A 25,453-nucleotide genomic window follows, 5' to 3' on the forward strand; every position below is an offset into this window, starting at 1 on the left:
CCTATAAAGAGCTAGACATATGCCCTCGCTGTTCAGGGGGGCAGATACACTGTACTTAGAACAGGAAGAAGCCAGGGAACTTCCAGGAATCTTCAGTACAGCCTGTAGGACCTGAGAGCTACTGAAGATGTTACGAGAGTGACAGAAAGGCTTGGATGTGAAGCGGAAAACTGCAAAGCGGGTCTCTGAGACCACACTTGGCAGAACAGACTTCAGAATCTTGAGAATTAAGGAGCCAAAGGGACAAGGGCAAAGGAAGGACCAAAGAAGTGAGGCCTGAGGAAAGAATGTGCCCCTCACCAAGGGGCGTGGGGCCAGGCTGGCCAGGGGCGCTTGCTCTGGAGCTGGAGCCCCCTCCCATCTTGGGGACAGCTGGAGGGGGAAAGCAACAGGAGTGCTCCCTAGTGGCTACAAAGGGAACATCACTGAGGAGGGGACACCTGCTTGGTGATACAGTGGCTTTCTCCACCCAGCTCCCCTCCTTTTAAAAACAAAGCCTCCTCTCACTTTTCTTCAAACCCACTGGCAGGGCAAAGTCTTTCCCAGCAAAGTCAGCCAGAGGGCACCAGACATATTTGCTTACAATTTGCATACAGTGATTTCCAGTCAGAGCCCTCTAGACTTGTTTGCCGACTTTTCAATTGTTCCATCTATTCTCTTTCCTTGGAGCCTGTTTTGGGGAACTTTCCTTTCCTTCTCTGAAACCCCTGACTCCAAGCTGCCCCCTCCACACTCACTTTGTCCTGCCTTTCTCTCCTTTTGGTTTCAACCTGTTGCTTTCAAGAGGCAGCCACAGAGGGAAGGGGAAGATGGGAGTCTGTGAGCCCACATTAGGGGGATCAGTTGGTACCAACAGCAAATAAATTCTAACCAGATGAGATTTCTTTTCTAAGGCAGTGGAAGAACATGGGCTAAGGATTCATGCAGACCCAGGTTCAGTCCTGGCTGTCCCCACTCACCAGTCGTGCAGCCTTGGAAAGTTACTTATCCAGTCTGTTTCCTCACTTGGAAACTCCCTGGCCCTCTAGAGTGCTCACACAGAAGGGTTCAGAGCTGGCTTCGTGTCCTTTGCTGAGCATGGGTCTCTCCAGTGCATCTGCAGGATCACACAGCTGTCCTATCCTGGCTTTTGTGAAGACTAGTGCAGGTAACATGTGAAAAGTGCCCATACTGGTGTCCATCAGGTCAGTTCCTTTCCTTCTCTCTGGCTTTCCCTGCACTGCCCCCCATTCCACCCCACCTCTCCACGAAGAGCTGGGCAAGATGTGTACAGCTAGGCCAATGCTTTCTTTGGTCTTGCCCCTTCTTGACCTGGCCTCTTCCTCTCATCTCTGCCCTTTAACTGAGGGCAATTCTTTGTTGAGTAGGATTTCAATCTAGTCTGCCCAGCAGCACTGTTCATTTCTCACAGGCCCTCTTGATGGCTGGGTCTAGATACACCCCATTATCCCGAACCAGAGACTGGAAGCTCTGCCCAGGTTCGCACTTGGATCAAAACTATTATGTCTTCTCCCTGCATTAAAATTATCACTGCCTCTGTCTCTAAAGCTCACCTTCTATATTTAAAAAGAAAACAACAAAAAAGGTATTCCTATTCCTCCATTTTAATTCTACCTATCTCTTTTAGATCTCTCCCTGGCACCCCAACATTTAGGGAGTGCTTACTTTGTGCAAGAGAAGTTTTGTCCAAGAGAGAAAATAAGAATGGCAGGGATTGAGGCAGGCAGGGAAAGGAGTATCAGAGAGAGTGAAGAAAGGGACAGCCAAGGCAGATAAGAGGAGGGAGGGAAAAGGGAGGGAGCGGTAGGGAAGGGGCAGGGAGTTGGGTCTTGATCTGCACAGGTAAATACTGCAATCCGAGTCTCCTCAAGACCTCCCAGCTTTGGCATCATATTGGGCAGAGGCCTGTCCCCATTGAGAAGGATGGAGCAAGGAGGTTATCTCTTACACTTTGCAAGATGCTGAAGGTGGGCAGAAGGGAAATAGGTGGGGTGTGAGGAGAAAGGAGAGGCTGAGAAGAAGATGGGGGAGGGAGGGAGGAGATGGGGCTAAAAGGGAAGCTACGGATTAAAACCACAAGCAGAGAGGGACATCCGTGCACACTTGCGTCACTTTGCTGAGATGTGCCGCAGCATGCCGGCTGCTGGAGTTGAGGATGTCCCAGAAAGAACAGGAGCCTCTTGCCAATGTGTCTCCCTCAATGATGCTGCAAGTGTTAGGACAGCAGTGTGCGGAGCTGTGTGGTCTTCAGGCGCACTGGAGAGACCCAGGTTTAGATAACCGCACCAAGTCAGCGCTGAACTCTTCTTCTGTATCAGCACTCCACAGTGAGAACAGGGGGCTGCACCCTTGAATTCAGATTCCGGACCCTGTCTGATCCTGGCACGGGGTCCTCTGTGGAAGATCTTTGATCTCCCTGAGCTTGAAAAGAATTACATGCAATTCTTCTAGAATTATTTGGAAGGGTACCATTGTAAATGGCTGTCTATATAAAATCCTTCTCGTTCTTTGATTCTCATGAACCCTTGTGATGGTAATGACTATTTAAATGCTATTAAAACAACAACAACAACAAATAATATCTTTAAATGTTTATCATGTGTCAGGCACTGTGCTGAGCCCTCTGGAAGCATCACGTCACCTAATCTGCCACTACAATCTGATAAAATAGATACAGCTAGTCATTCCCATTTACAAACATGGCAGCAGACTTAGATGGGTTATATAATTTTCAAGGTCTCTTACTTGGAAAATAGAGTCGAGATTGGCCTCAGGTATCCTGACTCCAGCACTCTGCTCTCAAGTTAATTTGTAAGCCTTTAAGCTTGGGCTGGTAAGTATTTGAATGAGATCTTTGAGTCTGAGTGTGCTCCTCCACCCTTGTGTGTGTTGCCTTGAGCATACGTGCTGTCGAGCTCTTCTTTGCGCTTGTCAGGGCCTTCTCCCAGTTGTTACAGTAAGATGGGCCACTGCTGTCTGTGCAGGGGCCCTGGCCATTCTGGGTGCATGTCTGTGTCTGTCTGGCTACTGGAGGTGAAATGGAGATAGGTACCACAGATTTGTGATAAATTCTGAAAGTCTACACGTGTATTCATAATAGTATATGAAAATTGAAAGTGAAGTCACTCAGTCGTGTCCCACTCTTTGCAACCCCATGGATTGTAGCCTACCAGGCTTCTCCGTCCATGGGATTTTCCAGGCAAGAGTACTGGAGTGGGGTGCCATTTCCTTCTCCAGGGGATCTTCCCGAACCAGGGATTGAACCTGGGTTTCCCGCATTGTAGGCAGATGCTTTTACCGTCTGAGCCACCAGGGAAGTCTCAATAGTAATATGAACTTAAAAAAAAAAAAACAAAACGGTATGGTATTGTCTGGAATCAAATTCTAGTTCTGTTCCCTATGATGTAAATGTCCTCAGGGTGGGTTGCTTAAAGCTTGTTTCTTCATAAATAGAATGGGGAATAGTTCCTTATAGAGTTGTGCCCAGTGAGATGATCATTATTGAGACTGGCACTTTGTATGTGATCAATAAATGGGAAGGATAATTGCTCATCCACCTACCTAACTCCCTGAGCTGGGGTGTGTGTGTGTTTACTGCTTTCTGCTCTTATGTGTGGCCGAGGGCCTGGCTATAGCCCTGTCCGGGCACCTCTTTGGGGTTAGCGAAGGGGCTCCCCAGGCTCTCGGTTACACCCCCTGGGGCCCTGGGTTTCCCATTTAAAGGTAGGGGTGTCCTGTGCGGGTGTGCTGCCGCGTGCCTGTTTGTGCGCGGTGGCCCGGCTGGCGCGGGCGTGTTTGGGGTGGTGGTAATTACTGGGATGGCCCAGCCCTAATGAGTGTGATCTCGTTACACTCTCACCGCCTCTAATGGAGCTAACCTCATTTCACAGCCATTAGAGATGGAGATGAGGCCCCGCCCCCAGCCCCGCCAGCTGCAGCTCCCACAGCCCCGGCCACGTTCTTCCCCTCCGGCTCGCCATTTCCCCTTGCCACCGCTCCTCTCTCTCCCAGGCCTCTGCTCCTCCCAGGCTTCCCTCTCCCCTTCCCCATTGTTCTTTCCCTTCCCATCTTTCCGCGCTTCCCTCCCCTGCCCTCCTCTCCTCCATTCCTGGCTTCCTTTACCCCTCCCTCTGCGTACCCCCGGTATGTCTGTCCGTCCGCTGCGTCTCCATCCCCCGTCCCCTTCTCCGCTCCCCTCCCCAGCGCTTCCCTGCTGCGGGCCCTCCCCTCCCCCATGGTGCCCCGTCTGGCCAAAGGACAAATCTCAAGGGGAAACCTGCAAAGACAAACAAGGAGCAGTGACTTCATTATCGTCGTTAATTTGCCACTTCAGTTCCTCCCACAAGGGTCAGAGCCGGCACTGCTTGAACTCAGGACTGAGGCGGAGGCCGAGCCGGCCGCCTGCCTTTTCCGCCTTAAGCCTCTCCCACAGCCACACGGCCTCCCTCCTCCTCTCGGCTTTCATTTCTCTGCAGGGGGTCAGGCTCCGGGTTTTACTCTTCCGTTTCGCAGACCTCGCAGCCTCAGCCTACCGCCCTCCTTTTTCATTTAAATTGTGGCCTTCCCTCCGGCTCTCCTGGCTCCAAGACACTTGGTTTTTACCTTTCTTGTTCTATTCTGCCGGTTTCCCCTTTTCCCACCCTTCCCTGCTCTGCCTCCCTGCCTCCCTGTTCTGGCCTTCCTCAGTCTTCCCTTTTCCTAACCTCAAGCACACTCCTGTCCCTAAAGCACTGGGATTTATCTCTAGGTTTGAAGACCCCATAGCCTGGTGACGCGGGGAATGGGAGGAAGGAGTCTGTGGTACAAGCAAGAAAAGTGATACAGAAGGTGGAAATGGCTGGATTGAAAGGAAGACAACTGTGATAAGGGATGACAGGCACCTGAGTCAAGGCAAGCAGCAGAATCCAGACTCAGAGACTCAAGACACACTGGGTTCCAGAGAAACCACCTTACCAAGACCAGAGGAAGATGGGCCAGAGGGCCTTGGGGTGGGGGGTGGGAGGGTGTTACCGACAAGACAGGGAATGAGAAATCTGAGGATGGAAATGGTGCTCACCCCATCAGTTCCCCAGGGAAACACAGACTAACACTCCCCTCCCACCCTCTGCCCTCCTCCTTGAGAAGCCAAATGACTGACAATTGACTCTTAACCTTTAGCCCAATCCCAGCCCCAAAGGGAGAAACTGAAGGTAGCTGGCTGTGACTGGAGGAGGCACCACAGAAATGTCTACACAGGAAGTAAACATTTCTTCACCCACCCCTGCCCTTCCAACTGCGCACTTCCACATGCTACACAGGACCACATTGCATATGAATGCTCTCTTCTCTCTGCAGAAACCGCGTGCTACTTATGCTTTCTAATTGCTCAGGCCCCAGTGCCATCACTGTTCCAGTGGATGGCCCTGCTGTGATTCCCAACCTGGAACCTTGTATTCCTGCCCCAGTGCAGAGGCAGCTCCTATTCTCTCATTTGACTTTGAAAGAGATATTTTGAGGGGGTGCCATGCTGTCTTGGGAGGGATTAGGAAAAGGTGCCTTCTTCCAAGTATGTACAGCTTGGTGACAGGAGAACAGGTGGATCTCGGCTCTGTCAGCCCCTTAGCTGGGTACCCTAGACAACTGGACACAGAGGCCCTGGTCTGCACGTGTGCCTGTAAGAGGGGGGCAGTGAGAGCCAATGGGATTACCTCAGGGTGCTGAAAGGCACCTCTAAATCCTTCACTCTATCTCACTGGCCTAGGGTGGAGGAGGGGTGGGCAGGCAGTCCCCTGGAGCTTTCCACAGAGAGGCAAGGGGCTCTGGAAAAGTGAGTGGTGGGATGACTGAGAAGCCAGAGAAGAAAGATGGAAAAATCAATGAAATGAGTTTCTAACGGTGAGGTAAAGGACCGCCGTGTCGACAGCCTGTCGCCTGCTGCAAAATATGAGCTGCCCAAGTCCATGGCAGCGGCTGACAGTGCATCCACCGCCACCGTCCTCGCTGGAGGCCCCCGCCCGCCAGACCCTTCTCCAGCTGCCCTGGCCATTCTTATTATAGACAGGCTCTCCCTCAGGGCTCCCAGTTTGCGACCTCTCCTCCAGGGCCTCTTTCCTAGATTCCTTTGATCCATTCAGGGCATTTTTGACTCTTCACCACAGGCACAGGTTAAGTTATAATTCCTGATTGGGTGCATCCTTTTCCTCTACGGCTTCTGTGTTTAGCAGCCTGCTCACAGATCTCAGAGTTGTGATGAGCTGTGCATCTCTTGCCATCTCCTGTTTTACTCTATACCTCTAGACTCCAACAACGCAATGCATAGTCAGAGGTCAAGGCCATCCCTCTCAGGGCTTCTTGCATCTAAGTCTGTGCCTCTTTCTGCCTTTTGGCCCACTTGGCCAACATTGACTTCCTTGTAATTGCCTAGATTTGGGCAAAATTTTGGGTCTGTATTGATTTATGAACTCTGTGGCTAGCATGTTTGCACGCATGCATGCGTATTTACGTATTTACATATGGCAGATTCCATTGTGGTTTCATGACTGGGAATGGGGTGGGTTAAGGATGCTACTTCCAATTCAAATCTCCAAATCTGTCTTTAGAAACAACTCTTAACCTTTTCTGGAAACCACCTCCTTTCTCTGCTGCTGCTGCTGCTAAGTCACTTCAGTCGTGTCCGACTCTGTGCGACCCCATAGACGGCAGCCCACCAGGCTCCCCCGTCCATGGGATTCTCCAGGCAAGAACACTCCTCCATATCTTCCTCCTGGGCTTCTAAGACTGTTTATTCATGTTTTCTCCCAGGATCTCTGCAGACTGATCTCCAGATCTGCTGATCTCCAGATCAGCCCCTAGAATCAGCCCTGGATGCCTCTGAGTGTGCCCCTAACCCAGTGTCTCCTCTCTCTGCCTCAGGTTTCACAGGCACTTCTGGTAACTGCCCTCCAGTCCTTTCCTCCAGTGTCTGCTTTCTCAACTTGCCCATTTATGCAGACTTAGGCCTGAAAGCTGGGGTGAAAGGAAGGCGGGCACCTCTTCCTTAGCCTCCTCTTATTTATTCACCATCTTGATCAACAGATATTAAGCATCCCCTGTGTGACAGACATTGTGCTAGGTGCTAGAAAACAATCAGAAACTAGACACAGGCAGCGCTGGCTCATATGGCCATCAGGACTAACCCTGGGTCTCTCACTGACAGCTTCTCTCAGAGTCCCCCCACCCCACCCCCACTTTTACCTTCACAGCCAAGTTCCATTCAAGATCCTTCCTTTTTCTGTATCTCTGCTTCACACGGCTCTCACATGGCTCCTATCCCCTCTAATCTGCATTTCCAGCTTCGTGTCTATTCCTAAACCCAAAGCCCAAAGCGAGCTTCATCTTACATTTTTAGTAACTCTCCTTCCTGCTCACAAAGCCCTTCTCCTTTCACATTCTGTAACTGCCCATTTCCACTCTCTTCCTTCTTTGCCTGTCTTTCAGTCCTACCATCCCATCCTCAATGCCCTGGTCTCCTGAGATCCTTTCCTTTTGCTCCTGCAGGCTCTAGTGAACCTCAGGTGCCCACAAACAAGACTTCATTTAGAGCTAAGAATAGCTGCAGGGAGGCAAGGTCAAGCTACCAACCTAGGAATCCTACAGATTTGACTCTGGCCCTCGCCAATATGTGTACAGATCCCCAGCAAAGCAGCAAGTTGTTCCTCTGTGGGTTTTAAGGTAACACCCGCTGCTCTGACATCATGGAGGGAGGAACCCTGTCAGGTTGCCAAGGCAACACCAGCAATTTATGACATCAGAGGCTGTAGGTCTTTGGTGCTCAGGGGCTAGAAAGATTCCAGTTCCTATCAGTTAAAGTAAATGGGAATTTCTAGTGTTTTTTTAATCTCTGTGCTCACTGTTGCCCTGGCTTGGGAATGAAATGCAAAGGCCTCCAGTAGTTTAGTGAAGAATTTGGCCAACAGAATGAGCCAAATCTCTCCTTCTCTTCACCAGATATCTTTGCGTTTCCTCTCCTCTCCTCTGGCATCTCTCTCTTTTGGGGATTCGCCCAATGGTATTTCTGCTCTGCCTTTTTTCCAAATTGCCCCTCCTGCGGTGCTCTCTTTGCATCCATCATGCTGTGTCCTCACTCCATAGGCATTTGTTTCCTTTGATACCTCATCCTCTTCTCTTCCCTACCAAGCTCCGTGCAGCTCTGATCTGCTTCAGCAGTCCTCTTTTTGCCTTCCATTCCCCTTCTTTGTACCATGTTTTCCCACCTCATCTTATTCTTCAGTTCCTCCCTTCCCCCATCTTAACACTGTATTTATTCATTTCATATTGCTTTTTCTGTTGACCTTCCTCTTGAGAAATAGTCTATCCTTTCTCTCCCTGTCTCCTTCTGTATCATTTATTAACTCATACTTTGTTTCATTCTCCCAATTTTTCATGAATCACCCCCTGATTCCTCCCCTGCCCCCATCCTGCATGAATTTTCTTCTCTTCCTTTGCAGTGTTCCTCACATCATGCATTTCTCTACCCTGTGCATTTATTTCTCTCCTCTTCCTTTCTGTCCCTGTTCACCGCTGAAATCTTCCATCTTCTGCCCATATCCACCTCCTCCTTTTACCCTTCAAGCCCCTGAAGTCTGGAAAAACAATGAGCTTAAAACAAGGTAAACTCTCCCACTCTTTATCCACCTTTCCCATTCTTTAGGCCTGAATGAACCTGGCCCTTTGCATAAGATAGCTTCTGTGACATGGATGAAAACTGCCTCCTGAAGCACACTGAATCCAAATATGATAAGATCAAGGACCCAGGAAGAAGACAAATTAGAAAGTAGAGAAAAAGCCACCAGGGTCTAGAATGAACTGAAGGACAAGGGGCAACCAAGCAGGGTGGAGCTCTGAGTCCCAGAGAATGTCCCCTTACAAAATCAAAGTTGACAGTGAATGAAACATAATGGCTCTGACTGATGAAGGGGTTATATGCCCCTGGAAGCCCATTAAATTGATTTCTTGGCCTGTTTATGTGCCTTCACAAACCATACTCCCCAACTCTCCCAGCCCCTTTGCTCCCTGGTATTTTCTGCTGCTGCAGTTAAAATGCTGAGTGAGAGGGTAAGAAATACAAGAAACTTAGGGTGACCAAAGAGAAAAGGGAGGAAGAGGGCAGATTACAGGAACAAAGGTGAAGAATAGGCAAAGGAGATCATGGGAGATGGGGATGGGGGAAAAAAGGGGGTGAAACAAAACGGGGAAATGAAAAAAATATATAATGGTAAGGTTAGGGAAGGGAGGAAAATCGAGTCAGTGATGAAGAGCTGTGTGGTGGGAAGCTCCTGGAGAGGTGGGTGACACGCAGGAGACCAGTGGTGAGGTCCTGATGGGGGACACAAGCACATGGCAAAGGGGACAGTGAACAATGCTAGGAAGTTCCAAAGTTCCCGGGGTGAAGGCCAAAGACGAGGCCAGCCTGGCTATGCGGAAAGGGCACTTGAATCCTTGAGGGAGCTACACCTATCCCTCCACTCTTCCAGGCCCCTGACCAGTGACTACCACAATCATCAATCATGACTGATAAGCAAACTCCAAGGCAGCCTGAAAAGGCCAGAGAGATCCATTCAGACCCTGAAGAAAAGGGCACGGAGTCCTAGATGGGTAGACCAGTTAGGCAGCCAAGGTGTGACACACAGTGACAAGAACACACAGCGAGAGGATCGCCCGGATAGGAAGTCACATCCGGAGACAGTGACACACGAGGGACCCGGACCCAGAGACGGAGGGTGGGGAGAATGAATGAGAGTGGCAAGATCCAGAGGTAGGGACACGGACAGCGATCGGCAGGGCAACAGGCGCAGCGTGGTCCAGTGCTCAATGATAGAGCTATTCAGAGAGAGGGACAGACAAGAGCGGAAGGAGAGTTGGGGGGCCAGGAGAGGCACACTTCACCTTGAACAGGAGCGGTGGCCTCCCCTCACCTACTAGTAGCACCTTTCAAAAACCAAAAAGCAACAAACAACCCAACTTCAGGCAAAACCTAAAAATCAAAGATTAAGGGTACCTACCTCCCCTCCCATCCTCCCACCCGTGGTGAGCTTGCCTGCTAGCCGCCGTTCCTCACCCATCCTGAGGCCGGCGGGGGGCCGCCGAGACTCAGGCCCCTCCAGACTGACAGCTCCGAGCCCCCATAGTCACCTGGCCTCCTCTTCCCTCCGGGATCCCCGCTCCCGGTACTGCTCGGCGCGACCCGTCTAGCCTCTCGTTACCCTCCGCCCGTCCGGCTGGCTCCTAGTCCAGCTTCGATGCCTTTCCGTTCCCCGCCTCTGCCTCCACCCCGGCATCTTTCTCTTCGCACTCTCGCAGGCCCTCTCCTTCCCTCCCACAACCCGGTCTCTCCTTCTCAGGCTCTCGGTCTGTCCGTCTGTCGGTCTGGGTCCCCTCCCCCAGTCCCTTTCGGTCCCTCTCCGTGCCCTCCAACGGCAGTCTCCGAGCGCCTCCTCTCCCCTCCGTCTCAAGCTTCCAAAGAGCAAGGAAGGGAAGAAGAGAGGGAGAGGAGGAGAAAAAAAAAAAAAAAACAACCAACCCAGCAGCATCGGAAATCGATGCACTTACACCTCAGCTGGAAGCAGGGACGGGAGTCGAACCGCGGCCGCCGAGCAGCGCGAGGCGGGGAGGGGAGGGGGTGGCTCTTGGAAGGGACTTCTCCGATGTGTTGATTCCTTTTTTTCCCCTCCTCCTCCCTCCCTCCAGCGCTCACTCCGGGGCGTCGGGGACGGAGATGGAAAAAATAAATAAATAAATTCACGGCGGTGAGGGAAGTGAAGGAAAATAATCAATGCTATTTGGCTGCGGCTGAAGTGTTTTCCCGGCTTCGTGAGGGGGTTTCCATTGATTCACCCTGGGCACTCGCTCGCTCCCTGCCTCCTCCTCCTCCTCGCCCTCCTCCTCCTCCTCCTCCTCCTCCTCCTCGCCCTCACTCCTCCGCCTCATTCAGTGGCTGGAGCCTAGGCGTCCCACACAATGGAATAATCAATACCCAGGCGCCCGGGGCGGCCCCACTGAGCAGGTGCAGGGGCCCGCCCGTCGCGGAGTACGCCGGGAGTTGTAGTCCGGATGCCCCCGCCCCCGCCCCCGCCCCCGCCCGCCGGCCCTAGAGCTTGGTGTCCGCTTCCCCAGACTGTAGGCGGAACCTATGACAGGCGGACTGCGGTGCTGGCCACCTGCTTGACTGTGGCTCCAGGTCCAAGCCGATGCCTGCAAAGAGCATTTTAAACACTTTCCCGAGTTCTCCTCCTCTTTCTTCTGTCTACAGAAATATACATGTGTCTTGTTATTATTACTATTTTTTTTTAATCAGCTCTAGAGCAAGCCATGGCTTCTACGAGCTTTCCAGAACCACCAGAGACCTCGCTCTCTCTCTCTCTCTTTTTTTTTTTTCTCACTTTAACTCCCTTCTTTTTGCCTTATTAATTCCCCTCCCTTCCAGTTGGGCACTATAGAACCTTGTCAGCCGCAGCAATTACTCTGAGTCACCGGAGCTTCTGTCTCCTTCACGCAGTCACATAGTCCCCAGAGTTGGGTGCGGGTGGGGTGGGGAGAGGGCCTGGTTCCCCATCCTTATTTTCAGTTTATCAGCTCACATAAACTCCGTTATATTCTAATAACTGCTGAAACTTAATGAGTGCTTAGGGACAGTACCAAGCACTTTAACATATATTAACTTATTTAATCTCCACAACTAGTCTCATTTTACAGTTAGGAAGGCCTGCATGTATGCTCAGCCCTGTCTGATTCTTAGAGATTCCATGGACTATATAGTCCAACAGGCTCCTCTGTCCATGGGATTTTCCAGGCAAGAATACTGGAGTGGGTTGCCATTTCCTCCTTCACGGGGTTTTTCCAACCCAGGGATTGAACCTGTGTCTCTTGTGTCTCCTGCATCAGCAGGCAGATTCTTTCCCCTGGCACCAGAAACCAGGGCACAAACAATTCACTGGCCCAAGGTCACATGGCCAGTAAATGACCCAGCCAGGATCCAAATCCTGATGCTCAGACTCCAGAGCCCATACTAGCTGCTACAGCCTACTTCTATTAATAGAAGAAGAAAAAAAAAAAGTCCTAGAGTTCACAGGAAAAAAGGAAGGAGAAAGAAACTAATATTTTGAATCTCTATGATGTGACAGTATGTCACTGAATCCTCACACTTATCTGTGAGGGAGTCCACATTTTACTAAAGACAAAACAGAGATTTCAGGAGGTAGAGTATCTTTCCCAACACCAAACACCAATAAAGTGAAGACCGGAGTTGACTCCAGGTCTGACTGACTTCAGAGTCTAATCTTTCTTTCTCTTTAAACTGCTGCCTCTGCCCTACTGGATTTGAACCCTATAACTCAAGGAAGAGATTAAGTCTTCTTACTTTGAGCAACAAAACTTAAAAGCAAAGGACAGATGAAAAGCAGACCAATGAAAGGAGTTAGGGGCTGGGATCCCTCTCTTCCCTGCACACTGGTTCCTGTCATTGGGTGGGTGGGGGTGGGGGGGTGGGCGATTGCAGATAAACATTCAAAACATGCCAGGTTCAAGACACCATGTCTGTAAACCAGTGTCCTCTCCACGGTACTTCCCATGAGTCATGTGTTTCCAAAAACATACTGGGTAAAGGATAAGTGTAAAGAACCTAGCCCTTCTCACCCATCATAGGAGGGAAGCCAGGAGTTGACAAGAACCACTGTTTCTCAGTAAGCTACCTTACCCAAAAAACCAGACATACAGTAGATGCCTCCAGGTAATCATAACCCTGGGAGGGAGTAAGGAGAAGCAGCATTCTCTGTTTTGTCTCCCAAAGCAGTCAGAGGGCCATTCTCATGTCTTCCTATATTTTAAATGAATACAAGTGTTTCTCCTATTCCTGACAAAGCCTGCACAGGGGCCACAGGAAACAGACAAACTGCTCAGTTTGGCATGAAAAAGCCTTTTCCAGTCTGCTCAGCGGTATTTCCAGCTTCATCTCTTTTCCCTTAAACACTGGCCAGGTGCTCTCCAGCTTTTGGGTCTTTGCTCATGCTGTTTCTACCTCCAGTCGTTGCAATCCCATCATGTCTTTAGTTTTCATCCAAAATATCATTTCCTCCTCTTACAGAAAGTCGTTGGGGGAGGGGGCTTCCCTGGTGACCTAGTAGTTAGAATTCTGGCTTTCACTGTGGGAGGCTGGTGTTCAATTCCTGGCCAGGAACTGAGATCCCTGAAGCTGCACACACACAAAACAACTCTCCCATCCACCGTTATCCTGAACATTCTTGGGGATGTTTCAACTCCCCTTTAAAACTCCAGAGTCTAGAGTAACTAGACTGGTCTTAGCTATCTTTTTTCTTCCCCCAGCTCATTGCCTGCATTTAATGGGCCACCACAATAGTCAATTAAGTATCTGCTGGACAGGGTCTGAGTGAGTGGCTTGTATTCCAGGCCCATCTGCCAACGAAGTGAGAGGGTTGAAGGCGGGAATGGGGTCTGAGTTCCTTTTCCATCCGACTTAACTTTAGATAGACTCCCACAGGCGTCAATCGAAGCTTTCCTGTCACCATAGCGACGAGTGGGGCAAGAAAGCAAAGTTTCCCTTCAGAACTACATCTCCCATCATGCACCCGGGCTCCAGGGTGTCAGGCTCAGCCTGCGGCCTGAGACCCGGGCCGCCCCTCGGGAGCTGGGAGAGGTCTGGAATGAGGAGCAGAGCGGAGGGGGCCATCCTTGCTCTTGGCCCACCGTGGAGGTTGCGGCCCCTCACAACTTAGCAGGCTTTTCGGCCCAAGCCTGCCCTCGGCATCGCTACATCGGGCCTAATATGGCCGCTTGTGCTGGGACCTCCCCCATGCGCAGAGAACCGGGCCGAGGTCCGGAGCCAGGAACTGCTTCCGGCATTCCTCGCGGGCGTGGCGTGGGCTTCCTTCCCCTTACTCCAGGTCCCGCGAGAGGGAGACCCTAGGGCTTTCAGGTGAGACCCGAGGCTCCGCGGGTCGGTGTTCTGGGGGGATCGGGCGGGGTCATCTCCCGCAGTGAGTAGCCGTACTCCCGGGGTAGCGTATGTCGAGCGAGGGGCGTTGAAAGGATACCCCGCTACACGGCTTGCTTTCTAGAGACCCCTTGGATTTTCCAGGGAATCCTTTGGATTTAGGACATCAGCAGGAGAAGGGATCTAACTGGAGACTTGTGCCTGTTGCTGAGCCTTAAAAAACATCAGAGACAGACAGGGCCATCCATCACAGAAGGAGGAAGGACCCCCGACAGACAGCCCTGCGACGGTGTGTGCCCCTCACAAGTTCTTCCGGGGGGAGGGATCTTCGGGAGCTCATCAGTGTTTGTTGATTGATTGCAGGTAGCATGGCCCAGGGCCTGATTGAAGTGGAGCGAAAGTTCGTTCCCGGGCCCGGCACAGAGGAGCGGCTGCAGGAGTTGGGGGGTACCCTGGAGCACCGAGTCACTTTCCGAGACAGCTACTATGACACCCCTGAGCTGAGCCTCATGCGAGCTGATCACTGGCTGCGACAGCGAGAAGGCAGTGGATGGGAGCTCAAATGTCCCGGAGCGGCAAGTGTCTCAGGACCCCACACTGAGTACACGGAACTCACAGCTGAGCCTTCAATTGTGGTCCAGCTGTGTGAGGTGCTGGGGGCTGAGGTCCCGGGGGCTGGGGGCGTGGCGCCTGTGTTGGGCCCCCTGGGGCTGCAGTTAGTAGCTAGTTTTGTGACGAAGCGCAGTGCCTGGAAACTGGTGCTGTCCGGAGCTGACGGAGAGGAGCGGCTACTCAGGGTGGACCTGGATACAGCTGACTTTGGCTACGCTGTGGGTGAGGTAGAGGCGCTGGTGCACAAGGAGGCTGAAGTCCCAGCTGCCCTGGAGAAGATCCACCACCTCAGCAGCCTGCTTGGTGAGGGAGAGGCTCTTCTGTCCTTCCCTTGTTCTTCTTCTGAGTGTACCCACTGGGCCAATTGTCGGGGATGTCTCGAGGCTATTTCTTTAAGAGGAATTATTTTAGCAGTTTTCTAGAGGACCCAGTTTGCTCAGGGCTCTATCAAATCCGGTTTGTCTTTTGCAGTAGCTGGGTAACCTGCACTGAATCTTTCCGTGTGTCTCTAATCCTCCCCAGCCATTTGCTCATGTCATTCTCATACCTCCAGCCCCTCCAGGTATCCTTCGATTCCATTTGTCAGTTCTCTTCTTCAATCTTTCCATCCATCCTTTCTCCCCTCAACTCCTGTCCTCTGATTTTTATAATGAAATCCTCATTGGTCCTACTGGCTTGAGTAAAAGTCAAGAATGTTGTTCCCATACGACAGAAAGCGGGGCAAAGCAGGTTGGTTCTGTTCCCAGGCTTAGCTCCCCTGTACACAGTTCATCCATGCAAGTACAGGGTTGTGCCTCCCACGGGGCCTTACAGCCCTGGGATGTTGCTCTTGCCTCCTCAGCAAACCTACACTGAGTTCCCTGCTATCGGCCCAGCATGCTGCCAGGCACTAACAATCAGACACTGGCTAATTGTGGCTCCACACCACAGAGGCTAGAATTCTCTGCAAATCCCTCCTCATTCATGGTCGTAGCTGCTTCTCCTTTCTACACCCCTTGGTTTCTTTCTGTGTGTGCATCTCTGCATGTGCTTCATTACCAAGCTAATGAGCTTTGGCCTGCCTGGAGAGGCTTTAATCTTGATTGGGGGGCAGGAGCAGTAACTGAAATGAGTTGCTATTGAGGCACCCTCTGTCTTCCTGGCACCTGAGTGCCCTTCACCACTTCTCCTTGCCAGAGGAGAGGCTCGTGCTTGGCTTCCTAGGCCCACTTCTGCCTCAAGTGGTCCTCTTCGGCCCCGCTTCCCCAGGCCAATCAGGGAGTAGGCTGGTGGGTTAGATAAGCTGGTTGGCTGGCGTTCGGAATCCCAGTGCTGCCTTGGAAACAACTTGGGGTCCAGCTTCGTGGGCAGGGAGAGGCACAGTATTTGTGGCTGTCTGGTTTTCTCCTCATTCTCCTTTTGCCTGTAGGTGTGCTGGCGCAGGAGAGGGCACCTGCCAAGCTGATTGTGTACCTGCAGCGCTTCCGGCCCCAGGACTACCAGCGCCTGCTAGAAGTGTACAGCTCCAAAGAGAAGCCTTAGGGGACTGGAGATCTGGACATGACACGGGGCTGAGAAGCTTTATTCCTGGGCTCACCGTGCCTCTTCCCTTCTGGCTCCCCTTCCCACAGTGACTCCTCTCGCTCCAGCTCTGCCTGTTCCTTCACCCTACCCTCTGCTATTCTTCCTGGAGCCTTCCCTGGCTGCCTCCTCTCCCTCATCCGTCAGATGCAATCTGTGGGCTGCCCCTCTCCCCTGGCCGCTAAGCAGCCTCCATTGATTTCCGCTCGTGTTTATAGGATTTCCACTTAGCTGTGATCAGTAGTTAAGCACAGGAAAATCCCTTGCCACCCCCCTCCCTTGGTCGATGCCATTGATTCTGCCAGCGGCTCCTAAACTGCCTTACAGCTGAGTTAGAGAGGAGGGGAGGCAGCAGGGATTTCCCTGCCCGGGGCTACAGGGAACAGCAGCAGCTTGGGGAAGCTGGTGAGGATTCCTGTTAGAGATCTAGAACTTCTGGTTTGACGTTACCCCTGTGCCCTGCCCTGGCCTAGAGAGTAGAGTGCCTCCTGTGGAGGTTTAGGGGCACATCTGCTCCCCAGCCAGAAAAGGGGTAGAAGGAAAACCTTCCTTTGTTGAAACCAGTTCCAAAAGCTTAGGGCAAGATACCTACTTCCTGTGTAAGAAGGCTCTTCCCTGTCTGTTATTCACATACATTTTCTACCTCAAATATGGCTTTGCCCCCTCGGGCTTTATTGGCTTTCATCATTTGTGGGGTTCCCCCCACCCCAGTTTCTGCAGCAGCAAGGACAGGACCAGAGTGCCACCTGCTGGTCACCCTCAGATATGGATCCAAGTAGTTCCTGATCTGGGGGCACAGGAGTTCAGGCTTTGAGTGGAGGCTGAGTTATTGCCATGTCTCCACCGGCAAGTTGTTCACCTCAAAGATTTCCTGTACCGACTGGCCAAAGTGGTCGTAGGTGAGGCGCAACTTCAGCCGCAAGGGGGCCTAGGAATAGGAGAGCGAAGACCAGGGTAAGCACAGATGACTCCTCCCTGCCCTAGGTCTTAGCCTCGAGGGGCTCCTGGAGCTCACCTTGTTAGGATTGAGGATTCTGAGCAGTTGGGTCATGGGAAGGCCACCTTGGGCTGGAACAGTGTCTCCACTGGGGGCCTGTAGCTGCAGCTGGAAACTCTGAACACAGGAGGTTGGACAGAGCACACAGTAAGGCAGCTGGCTGGCTCAGGCAACCACTCCACACCCAGTAGTTTTACACCCTCTTCCCGCGACTCCCCAAGTGCCTGTCTCTGCAGTCGCTCCCTTCTCATCTCACCCTCCCTCCACCCCCAGCACCTCCTCTACTTAGTGGCTTTTTCTCCTGGAGTATCCAGGCTACCTGAGTCCTGGTCTTCTACAAACCTTAGGCACAGCCGCCTGGCAGATGAAGTGGGTGACGTCACCCCCTGAGGTGTTGGTGGCAGTGACAGTGATTAACAGCAAAGTAGAGGTTCCAGGGGGTCGAACAAAAGAAAGATTCAGCTGAAGTCCTTCACGCTCAAATACTTTGAGATTTGGGATGGGAGCTACCGTAGGGAGAGAGAAGTGACTCAGTATATGGGCTGAAGATAACAGTTCATTCATTCATGCAAGAAAAATTAAATGAGCACCCACTGGGTGCAGAGAACTGCTCCAGATGCTAATGATCGAGTGGACAAGAAGATGAGGTCCCCAGTGGAGCTCATAGCTTAGGAAAGAAAAACAATAAACAAGAAAACAATCACAGTCTGTAACTGGTGCTGTCAAGGAAATAACCTGTGGGGGGAACTAACTTAAGCAGGAGAGGGAGGGGAAGCATCTGACATTTTAGCTGAGGCTGAAAATGGAGAATGAGCCAGTTATTTTAATGTGCTGGGGAAAGAACATTCCATGTGAAAAGAATATGAACACCAAGGGCTTGAGGTGAGAGGGCCTGCGAGTTGAGAGGGGCCAGTGGAGCGGGCAGTGGGAAAGCCTGTGAGGTGGGCAGGGAGGAAGCAGGACCCCGGGCCAAAGACATTGGAGGGTGTCCAGGAGGGGACTGTATGATCTAATGAATCCTTTTACTAAGATGGGGATGTGATGGGAGCACACAGCAGGGACGAGGGAATCCGAATCTCGGTCCTCAGCTTAGAAGGGGAAGCACCTATTTCCACCGCCCCTTCTTTAAGACATCTCCCCTTTGCTGAGGCTTACCAGGGGGTGGGGGAGTGCAGGGAAGGTCAAGGAGGTGTATCAAAGTGTCTCCTGGGCTGGGATCCAGAGGGGGAGGGTGCTGGGCATTGTCAGAAGGGCCATCCAGGAGATCTAACAGATCCAAGAGCTTTGAGGCCTGGAGAGAGGGCAGAAGGGTCAGGGCTCGGTATGGAAGCTGGACCATGCTCTTCCCCCAGGGCTCCCCTGGCTTCTCACCTGGGTCTCTGTGGGGACAGGGGCTGCTTCCGAAAGCTGGGCTACTTTGCTTTCCTTTGCTTCCTCATCGACCTGAGGGCCACCCCGCTCCACAAGAGGCATCTTTTCCAGGACGGCAGCCCTGAGAGGAAGAAGGCAGGTGTACCCCTCTGGGTAGACCCTGGGGTTTTCACAAGAGATGTGTGGGAGGAGGGGTAAGAATATGAGAGACCTGGGCTCATGGTGGGTCAGAAGTACCCCTCTGATTTCCTACGACGGAACAGTTTTACTGGCTTTCAGATGAACAAGGAGGGTGGGAAGCCCACTTAGCGTCCATGAACTGTGGGCGGGCACAGGTAAGGCTGCGACCCCTGCACCCAGAAAGGGACATAAGGAGCGAGCTGGGGGTTGGGTCCCACACCGTCAGCGGCGCACCTCAAGTGGTCGTACTTCCGGAAGAGGGCGTTATACTCCACCGCCCGCTGCTGCAGCTCCACGTTCTGGCAACTCCCGTAGATGGACATCACCTGGCAGATGCGGCTGGGCCACAGGATGGTCTGTGACTGGGACGGGCCATTTGTCCTGCCCTTCACCTCTAGGATGCAGCAGGGAAGGAAGAGGCCCCCACAGAGCAGGGAGAGACCCACGATACTTGGCTCAAAAGGACCCAAGGACGGGGCTGGGGATGGAGGTGCAGGCCTGGAGGGTAACTCAGAAACTGGGGGCCGTGGTGAAGGGACATCTCTCGCTGGAGGTACGAAGAAGAGGCTCTGTGGGAGGGGCCGGGACCCAGTCTTACTTGTTGTCCCCATGGAGCCGGGTGCTGAGCTTCATGAGGGCCGTGAGGGCATATCCCCTGGTGGCTGGCAGGGACATCTGGGACTGCAGCACCCTTTCCAGCAGTGCCAACACCTCCTCTTTCTCCACCTTCCAGGGAGCACACAGAGAGTGATCCTGGGGCCGGCTTTGACTCCCCTCACATGTCCCTCCTCAGTGTACCCCCAACGCAGGACCCACCTGCAGGGGCTCGGTTTCCTCACAGGTCCCCTCCAGCAGGAGGTCTCCGTATTCCCCGATGCACCAGGCTGCCACCTGCACCAGTGGCTGCTGTGGGGGATGAGAAACATGCTGAGAAACAGCGTCTGGGTCCCCTCCTCACTTCCAGACCCCGTGACATCCCTTTAGGCAGTGCAGAGATAGTAGAGTTTGCAGGGGTGGGGAAAGGGAAGGGCCTTGGCACAGGGAGCAGTTATGAGCAGTTGTGTTAGTTCCGGGCTCTGTCCTGGCTCCTGGGCTTCCTCTGCCCTCTAGTGGCCAAGTATAAGAACTACATGGCTTACAACAGATCTCACGATTATACTAAGTGAAATAAGCCAGAGAAAGACAAACGGTATGATATCTGTGAGAAATCTAAAAGATATTGCAAATGAATCCATACACAAAACAGAAACACTCACAGCAATAGAAAACAAACTTATGGTTACCAATGGGGCAAAGGATGGGAAGGATAAATTAGGAGTATGGAGATAAACTGATACAAACTACTATATATAAAATAAATATGCAAGGGTTTACTGTATAGCACGGGGAACTACATTCAATATCTTGTTATAATCTATAATGGAAAATAATCTTGGGACTTCCCTGTCAGTCCAGTCATTAAGACTTTGCCTTCCAATGCAGAGGGTATGTGTTTGATTCCTGGTTGGGGAGCTCAGATCCCACATACCTCAGGGCCAAAAAAAAAAATATATATATATATATATATAAAACAGAAGCAATATTGCAACAAATTCAATAAAGATTTTTAAAAAATGATCCACATTAGGAAAATAATCATCTTATAACTGGATCCCTTTGTTGTACGCCTGAAACTAACACAGTATTGTGAATCAATTGTTTCAGTTTTTAAAAGTGCTGTAGGATAAAATTCAGAAAGAAATACCAAAAACAAAACAACCCCGCCCCCCTCCCATGGCCTAACCACAAGGGGTGCGGTGAGGATGAAGTGAGGGGGTCCTCCTTTGAGGAAGGGGTAGGTGGTTTCTGCCTAGCCTACTAAAGTAATATGGAAAGGGGTATTGGCATATTGGTTATTGGTTGGCATCTGTGAATTCACTCAGCATTCAAGGTAGTAATAAGAACTAATACATGCAAAAAGAGCTTTTATCTGTATCCTGTTTGACCAAGACAGCTCTGGGTGGTAGGCAGGGTAGAATGCTGAGTAGACCTGGTATGAAGAAAGTTCAATGAGTCATCTGTGGTTGCACAGACAGTAAGTAACAGAACCAGGACAGAAGTCCAGGTGTTCTAACTATAAGCAGGGCTCTGTACTTCATTGACTCCTCTACTAAGTAGAAAGCTGTGAGGATAAAAAAGAGAGCGAGACAGAGCTGTGACTCTAGGGGAAAAACAGTTGGGAATCTGGTGTATGGAGCAGGTAGCCCAGGAAGGGATGAGACGGGTGGACAGCCCTGCGCCTGGTGGAAGGAGCAGTACCTGGGAGATGTCCCCAGCCAGGGCGCTGTAGAGGCGGCGCACAGAGTAGGCGTGGAGCTCCTGGGCGCCCCCAATCAGCTGGATCAGGTTGGCCACTGCATCATCGCGCACATAGGTGCCTGCCTGGAGGGGTGAATGTGGCTTGGTCAGCGTGGTGAACCCTGCCCGCTCCCACCCAGCTCTCAGCCCAGCCCCTGCCTCACCGTTGTCAGCACACGGAGGATGGTATCTATGTGCCACCGCTTGGTTGGGGCAAACCTAGGGAACATCATGGCTCTTCAGTCCTGGCAATGACCCTCCCTGGATTCCACCCTCTCTACCTCCTGGGCACCCATCCTCTCACCTCTCTGCTGCCAGTAGGATGCCAGAGGCACAGTCGGCCCGTAGATCAGGGGGGCAGGACTCCAGAAAGCCCTGCAGTTCCTGGGTCATGGCTCGCACGTTAGAGCTATTCACCAGGGCCAGGCTCAGTTCCAGGGCCCGCCTGGAGAAGAAACGTGTGTTTAGACAAGGTCTCCCAGGTCACCCCATGACATTCTTTGGGGCCCCCTTTCCCAGGCACCTGTCTCCTTAGTCCCCTTTCTCCAGCTGCTGAGCTGGCCTGGTGCTTGGGCCCTCTACTCTTTGCTATGGTTCCTCTGCCCTGCTTACCGGCTGAGGGAGGCATCAGGTTCCCACAGACATTCCACCACGGTGGGCCGGTGCCGCTGCACGGCACTGTGGTCAGACTGCACCAGCTTCAGCAAGGACGTCAGCGCCACATATCTGGTCAGAGCACGAGGGTCCTTAGCATACCCTGCCGTCAGCCCTCTACCCACCCGTCCTGCCCTGGCATGGAAATAAGAGGCTGGTGAATCCGGAGATTCTGGAAGAAGGAGGGCAGAGGGTCAAGGACTCAGTGGCACAGCCCTGCCAGACACCTGGGCCTATTACCTAATGTTCCTGTCACTGTTGAGTAGGAAGCGGCCAAGAATGTTGACAGCTAGAACCTATGGGAGGCAGAGGTTGGGAGTCAGGGAAGGAGCAGCCTGCTCATTCAGCAGTGGGGACTGCATGGCACAGGGTGCCCAGGGTGGGGAGGAGAAACTGGAGAACAGGACCTGTCTCCCTGGCTAGCGTGGGTGGGAGGGGCCCAGGGGAGGGGCCTCGGGGACGGTACCCTTAGGCCCGCGGCAGAGCGGATGTCCATGATGGTCAACACCGTCTCAAACAGAACCGCATTGCCTGCATTTCGGCTGGTGTCCGTGTTTGTGGCTACCTGCGTGGATGGGAGAGAAGCTCTAAGGGGCTCCGTCCTTTCCTCATGTCATGCCTCAAACAGCTTACAGAAGTCTAGCCATCCCCTCCACCCCCGCCCCCCCCCCCAACTATGTGCCAGGGACTACTGCACTGCAACAGACTGTGTCCCTGACCTCAGGAGAGACCACAGTCCAGAAAGAAATGGAGACACGATCATTTGGCCACTGCATGGGGAGTGGTCATGGGAGGGACGCCCAGGCCAGTGGGATCACAGAGCAACACCCATAACCCAGGCCCCCACCCCAACCTGGGCCAGCAAGTCATTCATGGTCTCACTGCTCTCCTCGTGGTTCCGGCCCAAAATCCGAAGCAGACGAAGTATCTGGACCTGAAATTGGGTTAAATAAAAGTTGGGGGTAAGGGGCTGAGGACAGAAATCCAACGTTGAGAGCACTGTGAGGGGTCTGGCTGGCTCCCAACGGCCTCCTTGCGCTCCCTCCTCCCAGCCTCCTCTGTCCCCTTGGGCCCTGGGAGGGTTCAGAGATGAGTGAGGCCAGGAGATCTGGGGACAGTCTTTGGAAAAAAAAAAATTGTTACCAAGTTGGATTTTCTAGTTTTCAGGCACTCCCCCTCCCTACACTGGACCTGGGATGACCTGGTGCCTGCTACCCTCCTGCCCAAGTTACTGATGAACCAAAGTATTGTCTGGGAGGGGACCACTGGCCATGGGCTGCCTAAGCTTTTTGTTCCAGGGATGCAGCAGGGAAGGATCAGCCCACCTGCAGGAATGGGTCGCTGACTCCAGACACGCTGTGTTCTGCGGAGCATCCTGTCATCACCAGAGTCCGGAGGGTGTGCACCAGCTGGGGTACCACCTGCAGGGAGGGCAGAGCCTGACCTGGGCATTCTTCCTAATCCTCTCTCCCTTCAGCCCCCTCCAACCCCACTGCCCTTCTCCTCCTGGCCCGGGGCCCACCCCTTCACCAGCCCACCTTTCGAAAGTGCTGGAGGGCTGCAGGGCTTCGTTCGCAGAGCTCGGTGATCAGCGTGACAGTGCCCAGCAGGATGCCTGGGTCAGGGCGAGGGAGCGAATGGTGGACAGGGCGCAGGGGAGTCTACTGTGTGCGTGTTTGCATGCACATGCTGCCCTTCACCTGGGAGCTACTGTTCCTGTCCTAGGGCTCCCTGCTGCCCACAGCCAGAGCTGAGGCAGTGGACGAGGAGCCCTGTGGCCTTACCATGGTGGCGTTCATGAAGCAGCTGGGCACAGGGTGGGAGGAAGATGTCAGAGAGTTCAGGGACCTTCCGGATCATGTGTACTGCAGTCAGAACAGCCTGCAGAGGTCAGGGGGCTCAGAGAGGGCGGGGCTCTGCCAGGATGGAATCCCCCACCTCTATCATGTGGCAGACAGGACAGTTTGTGCAGGAGCAAGAGCCTAGAACCTGCTGTCTCACCTTCTTGCGCACATAGGGGCTGGGCTGCAGGAGCAGCTTCTCCACCTCTGGGGCCAAGTCCCGGCACATCTCAGCAGAGCCCATGGTGCTCAGTGTGCACAAGGCTAGGCCTTGGACAGCCTCAATCCCCTGGCTCAGGTCACTGCAGAGTTTGGGGAGGACAGTCAGTCAAGCCTCTGAGAAGTCCAGTCCTCCAGTACCTACAGCAGGCAAACCCCTGGGATTTCCCAGTTCCCCACTCTCCCATCTCCCTGATTCCAAGTGCTTCCCAGAACCCTCTCACTTCTTGATGCTGTTGGTAATGAGCAGGTGGGCATCCTGCCTCTCATCCAGTAGAAGCATGGCCCCCAGGTAGCCCACCCTCTTGTCTGTGAACCTGGGGGAGGCGATCAGTTTCAGGCACTCCATCTACAGGGAAGCGGGCAGACCAGGAAGGGGTAGGGGTGAAACCGGAGGCACTAGCGTGGCTTTTCTTTCTCCTTTACACCAGGTTAACCTGTGGGGGCAGCATACCCCAGGACCGCCCCGTTCAACAAGAATAGAGGTTTAGGAGATTTAGTTTCAAGGAAACCGAAGACTGGGAGAGAAGAGGAGGGGCCTTGAATGGCGCTGGCCAGAGAATGAGGGGTTCAGTCCATCTGATGACCAGTTGGGGTTGTAAGGGCAAGGAGATCTGCGGTACACCCTGTGAGGGCCCAGAAACTCCGCAGAATAAAGAAATCGAGAAACAAGTAAGTGAGGGGGTGTTCGCTACCGTGCCCCACTAGCTTCTCTCATCAAACTCGGACGGGAGGCGTCCACGCCCAGTACCTGTCCAAAGTGGGCGGGGTAGCCTAACATGTGGACGTAGAGCAGTTTGGCCAGCTGGCGGTGGTTGTGCAGGGGGTCCCCATCGCGGAAGGAGGCCCGGATGTGGGCGCACTCTTTCTGGATCACCTCCCGCTCCTGGGCCTGGGTCTTGGCCCCACGAATCTCCTGGATTAGATCCTGAAGCTTCAGGGAGGACGCCACCATCCTGGCGGGCAGAGCCCGGAAACGGAGAGGGCCTTAACCCTCTGGCAGTAAGCATCCGGCCTTTTCTGCACAGGCTTGCAATAAACCAGATTCCTGAGGGCCCGGGTCCCAAGACACCCTAAAACTGATCCCTGTCCCCAAATCCCGCCCGAGACCTCCATTACGCATGCGTCCTCGCCCCACCCCGCACCCGTCGCTACCGAGCCTGCGCTGGAACCCCGCCTATTTCCCCCCCAAAGGCGGGTCTCCACCTGGCTTCCCATCCCTAGTTCAATTATTCCCTTCCTTCTAGAGCCCGGCGCTGTTTCTTTCGCAGAGACCCCCGTCCCCTTCTCAGGCGGTGTCAGCTTCCCCACACCAGGACGCCAGCCTCACCTGGCTTCAGTCTCAACTCCGCTGCTCTCCCCCCAGCGCTTCCTGGTCCAAGCCCCGAGGAAGGTCCGGGCTTGGTCTGATCCTTCCGTCTCCCCGCCCCTATTGTGGGACCCCGCCCCTCTTTGGCCGCCGTGCAGAGCAATCTTGAATCCTCTGACCTCAGGCCTTTGTGATTTAGAGTTTAAGGGAAGGATCTTTTTAACTACTTCGAGGCGGCGAGACTGTCTAACAGGCCTGGGACTTCCCAAGAGGGCTCCTTCACTGGAGAGCTTCTGAGAGCTTGGGTTTGAATCCATCGCACCCAAAGGAGAGGACAATTCCCCCCCCTTTTTTTGAACTTTTTTATTAATATATTTTTTTTGTTAAATTTCTTTTTTTTTTTTTTTTTT

At 52.9% G+C, this 25,453-nt stretch overlaps 3 protein-coding genes across 10 annotated transcripts in view; 1 reads left to right on the forward strand and 2 right to left on the reverse strand.

Moving 5' to 3' along the window:
- ZFHX2 (zinc finger homeobox 2) overlaps positions 1–10,965 on the reverse strand; it is a 30,522-nt gene extending 19,557 nt beyond the window's left edge. For 2 of the 4 annotated variants that reach the window (XM_006065745.3, XM_006065744.3), the window contains exon 1: positions 10,567–10,965. The gene's annotated coding sequence lies outside the window, so the exon portion shown is untranslated. Of the gene's footprint in view, positions 1–4,138; positions 4,196–10,566 lie in introns of those variants that run through there. The other 2 variants (XM_006065740.3, XM_006065742.3) reach the window with 2 other exon arrangements.
- Positions 1–17,837, forward strand: part of THTPA (thiamine triphosphatase) — a 42,281-nt gene extending 24,444 nt beyond the window's left edge. The window contains exons 1-4 of one of the 3 annotated variants that reach the window (XM_025296107.2): positions 13,630–13,945; positions 14,108–14,252; positions 14,327–14,878; positions 15,984–17,837. In XM_025296107.2, the coding sequence (XP_025151892.2) occupies positions 14,332–14,878; positions 15,984–16,096 (660 nt within the window). In that variant the 5' untranslated portion in view covers positions 13,630–13,945; positions 14,108–14,252; positions 14,327–14,331 and the 3' untranslated portion in view covers positions 16,097–17,837. Of the gene's footprint in view, positions 1–13,629; positions 13,946–14,107; positions 14,253–14,326; positions 14,879–15,983 lie in introns of those variants that run through there. The other 2 variants (XM_006065749.3, XM_044925325.2) reach the window with 2 other exon arrangements.
- On the reverse strand, positions 16,785–25,201 carry AP1G2 (adaptor related protein complex 1 subunit gamma 2). 3 transcript variants are annotated; one of them, XM_025296105.2, is made up of 22 exons: positions 25,065–25,201; positions 24,486–24,690; positions 23,959–24,083; positions 23,676–23,817; positions 23,459–23,555; positions 23,213–23,289; positions 23,000–23,095; positions 22,528–22,608; positions 22,141–22,239; positions 21,915–21,970; positions 21,633–21,746; positions 21,325–21,465; positions 21,185–21,239; positions 20,982–21,104; positions 19,500–19,586; positions 19,282–19,409; positions 18,918–19,022; positions 18,504–18,624; positions 18,288–18,423; positions 17,475–17,638; positions 17,151–17,249; positions 16,785–17,063 (listed from the first exon to the last, which is right to left on the reverse strand). In XM_025296105.2, exons 2-22 carry the CDS (start codon positions 24,687–24,689, stop codon positions 16,962–16,964), a joined length of 2,352 nt encoding a protein of 783 aa, XP_025151890.2. In that variant the 5' UTR covers position 24,690; positions 25,065–25,201; the 3' UTR covers positions 16,785–16,961. The 3 variants fall into 3 exon arrangements, with proteins under 3 accessions (XP_025151890.2, XP_006065810.2, XP_025151891.2); XM_006065748.3 differs by having other exon boundaries at positions 19,500–19,589; XM_025296106.2 differs by lacking the exons at positions 23,213–23,289; positions 23,959–24,083; positions 24,486–24,690; positions 25,065–25,201 and having other exon boundaries at positions 19,500–19,589; positions 23,676–23,952.
- Between the last annotated feature and the right edge of the window lie 252 nt (positions 25,202–25,453).

The sequence above is a fragment of the Bubalus bubalis genome, chromosome 11 (genome assembly GCF_019923935.1).
Source record: "Bubalus bubalis isolate 160015118507 breed Murrah chromosome 11, NDDB_SH_1, whole genome shotgun sequence".
NCBI lineage: Eukaryota > Metazoa > Chordata > Mammalia > Artiodactyla > Bovidae > Bubalus > Bubalus bubalis.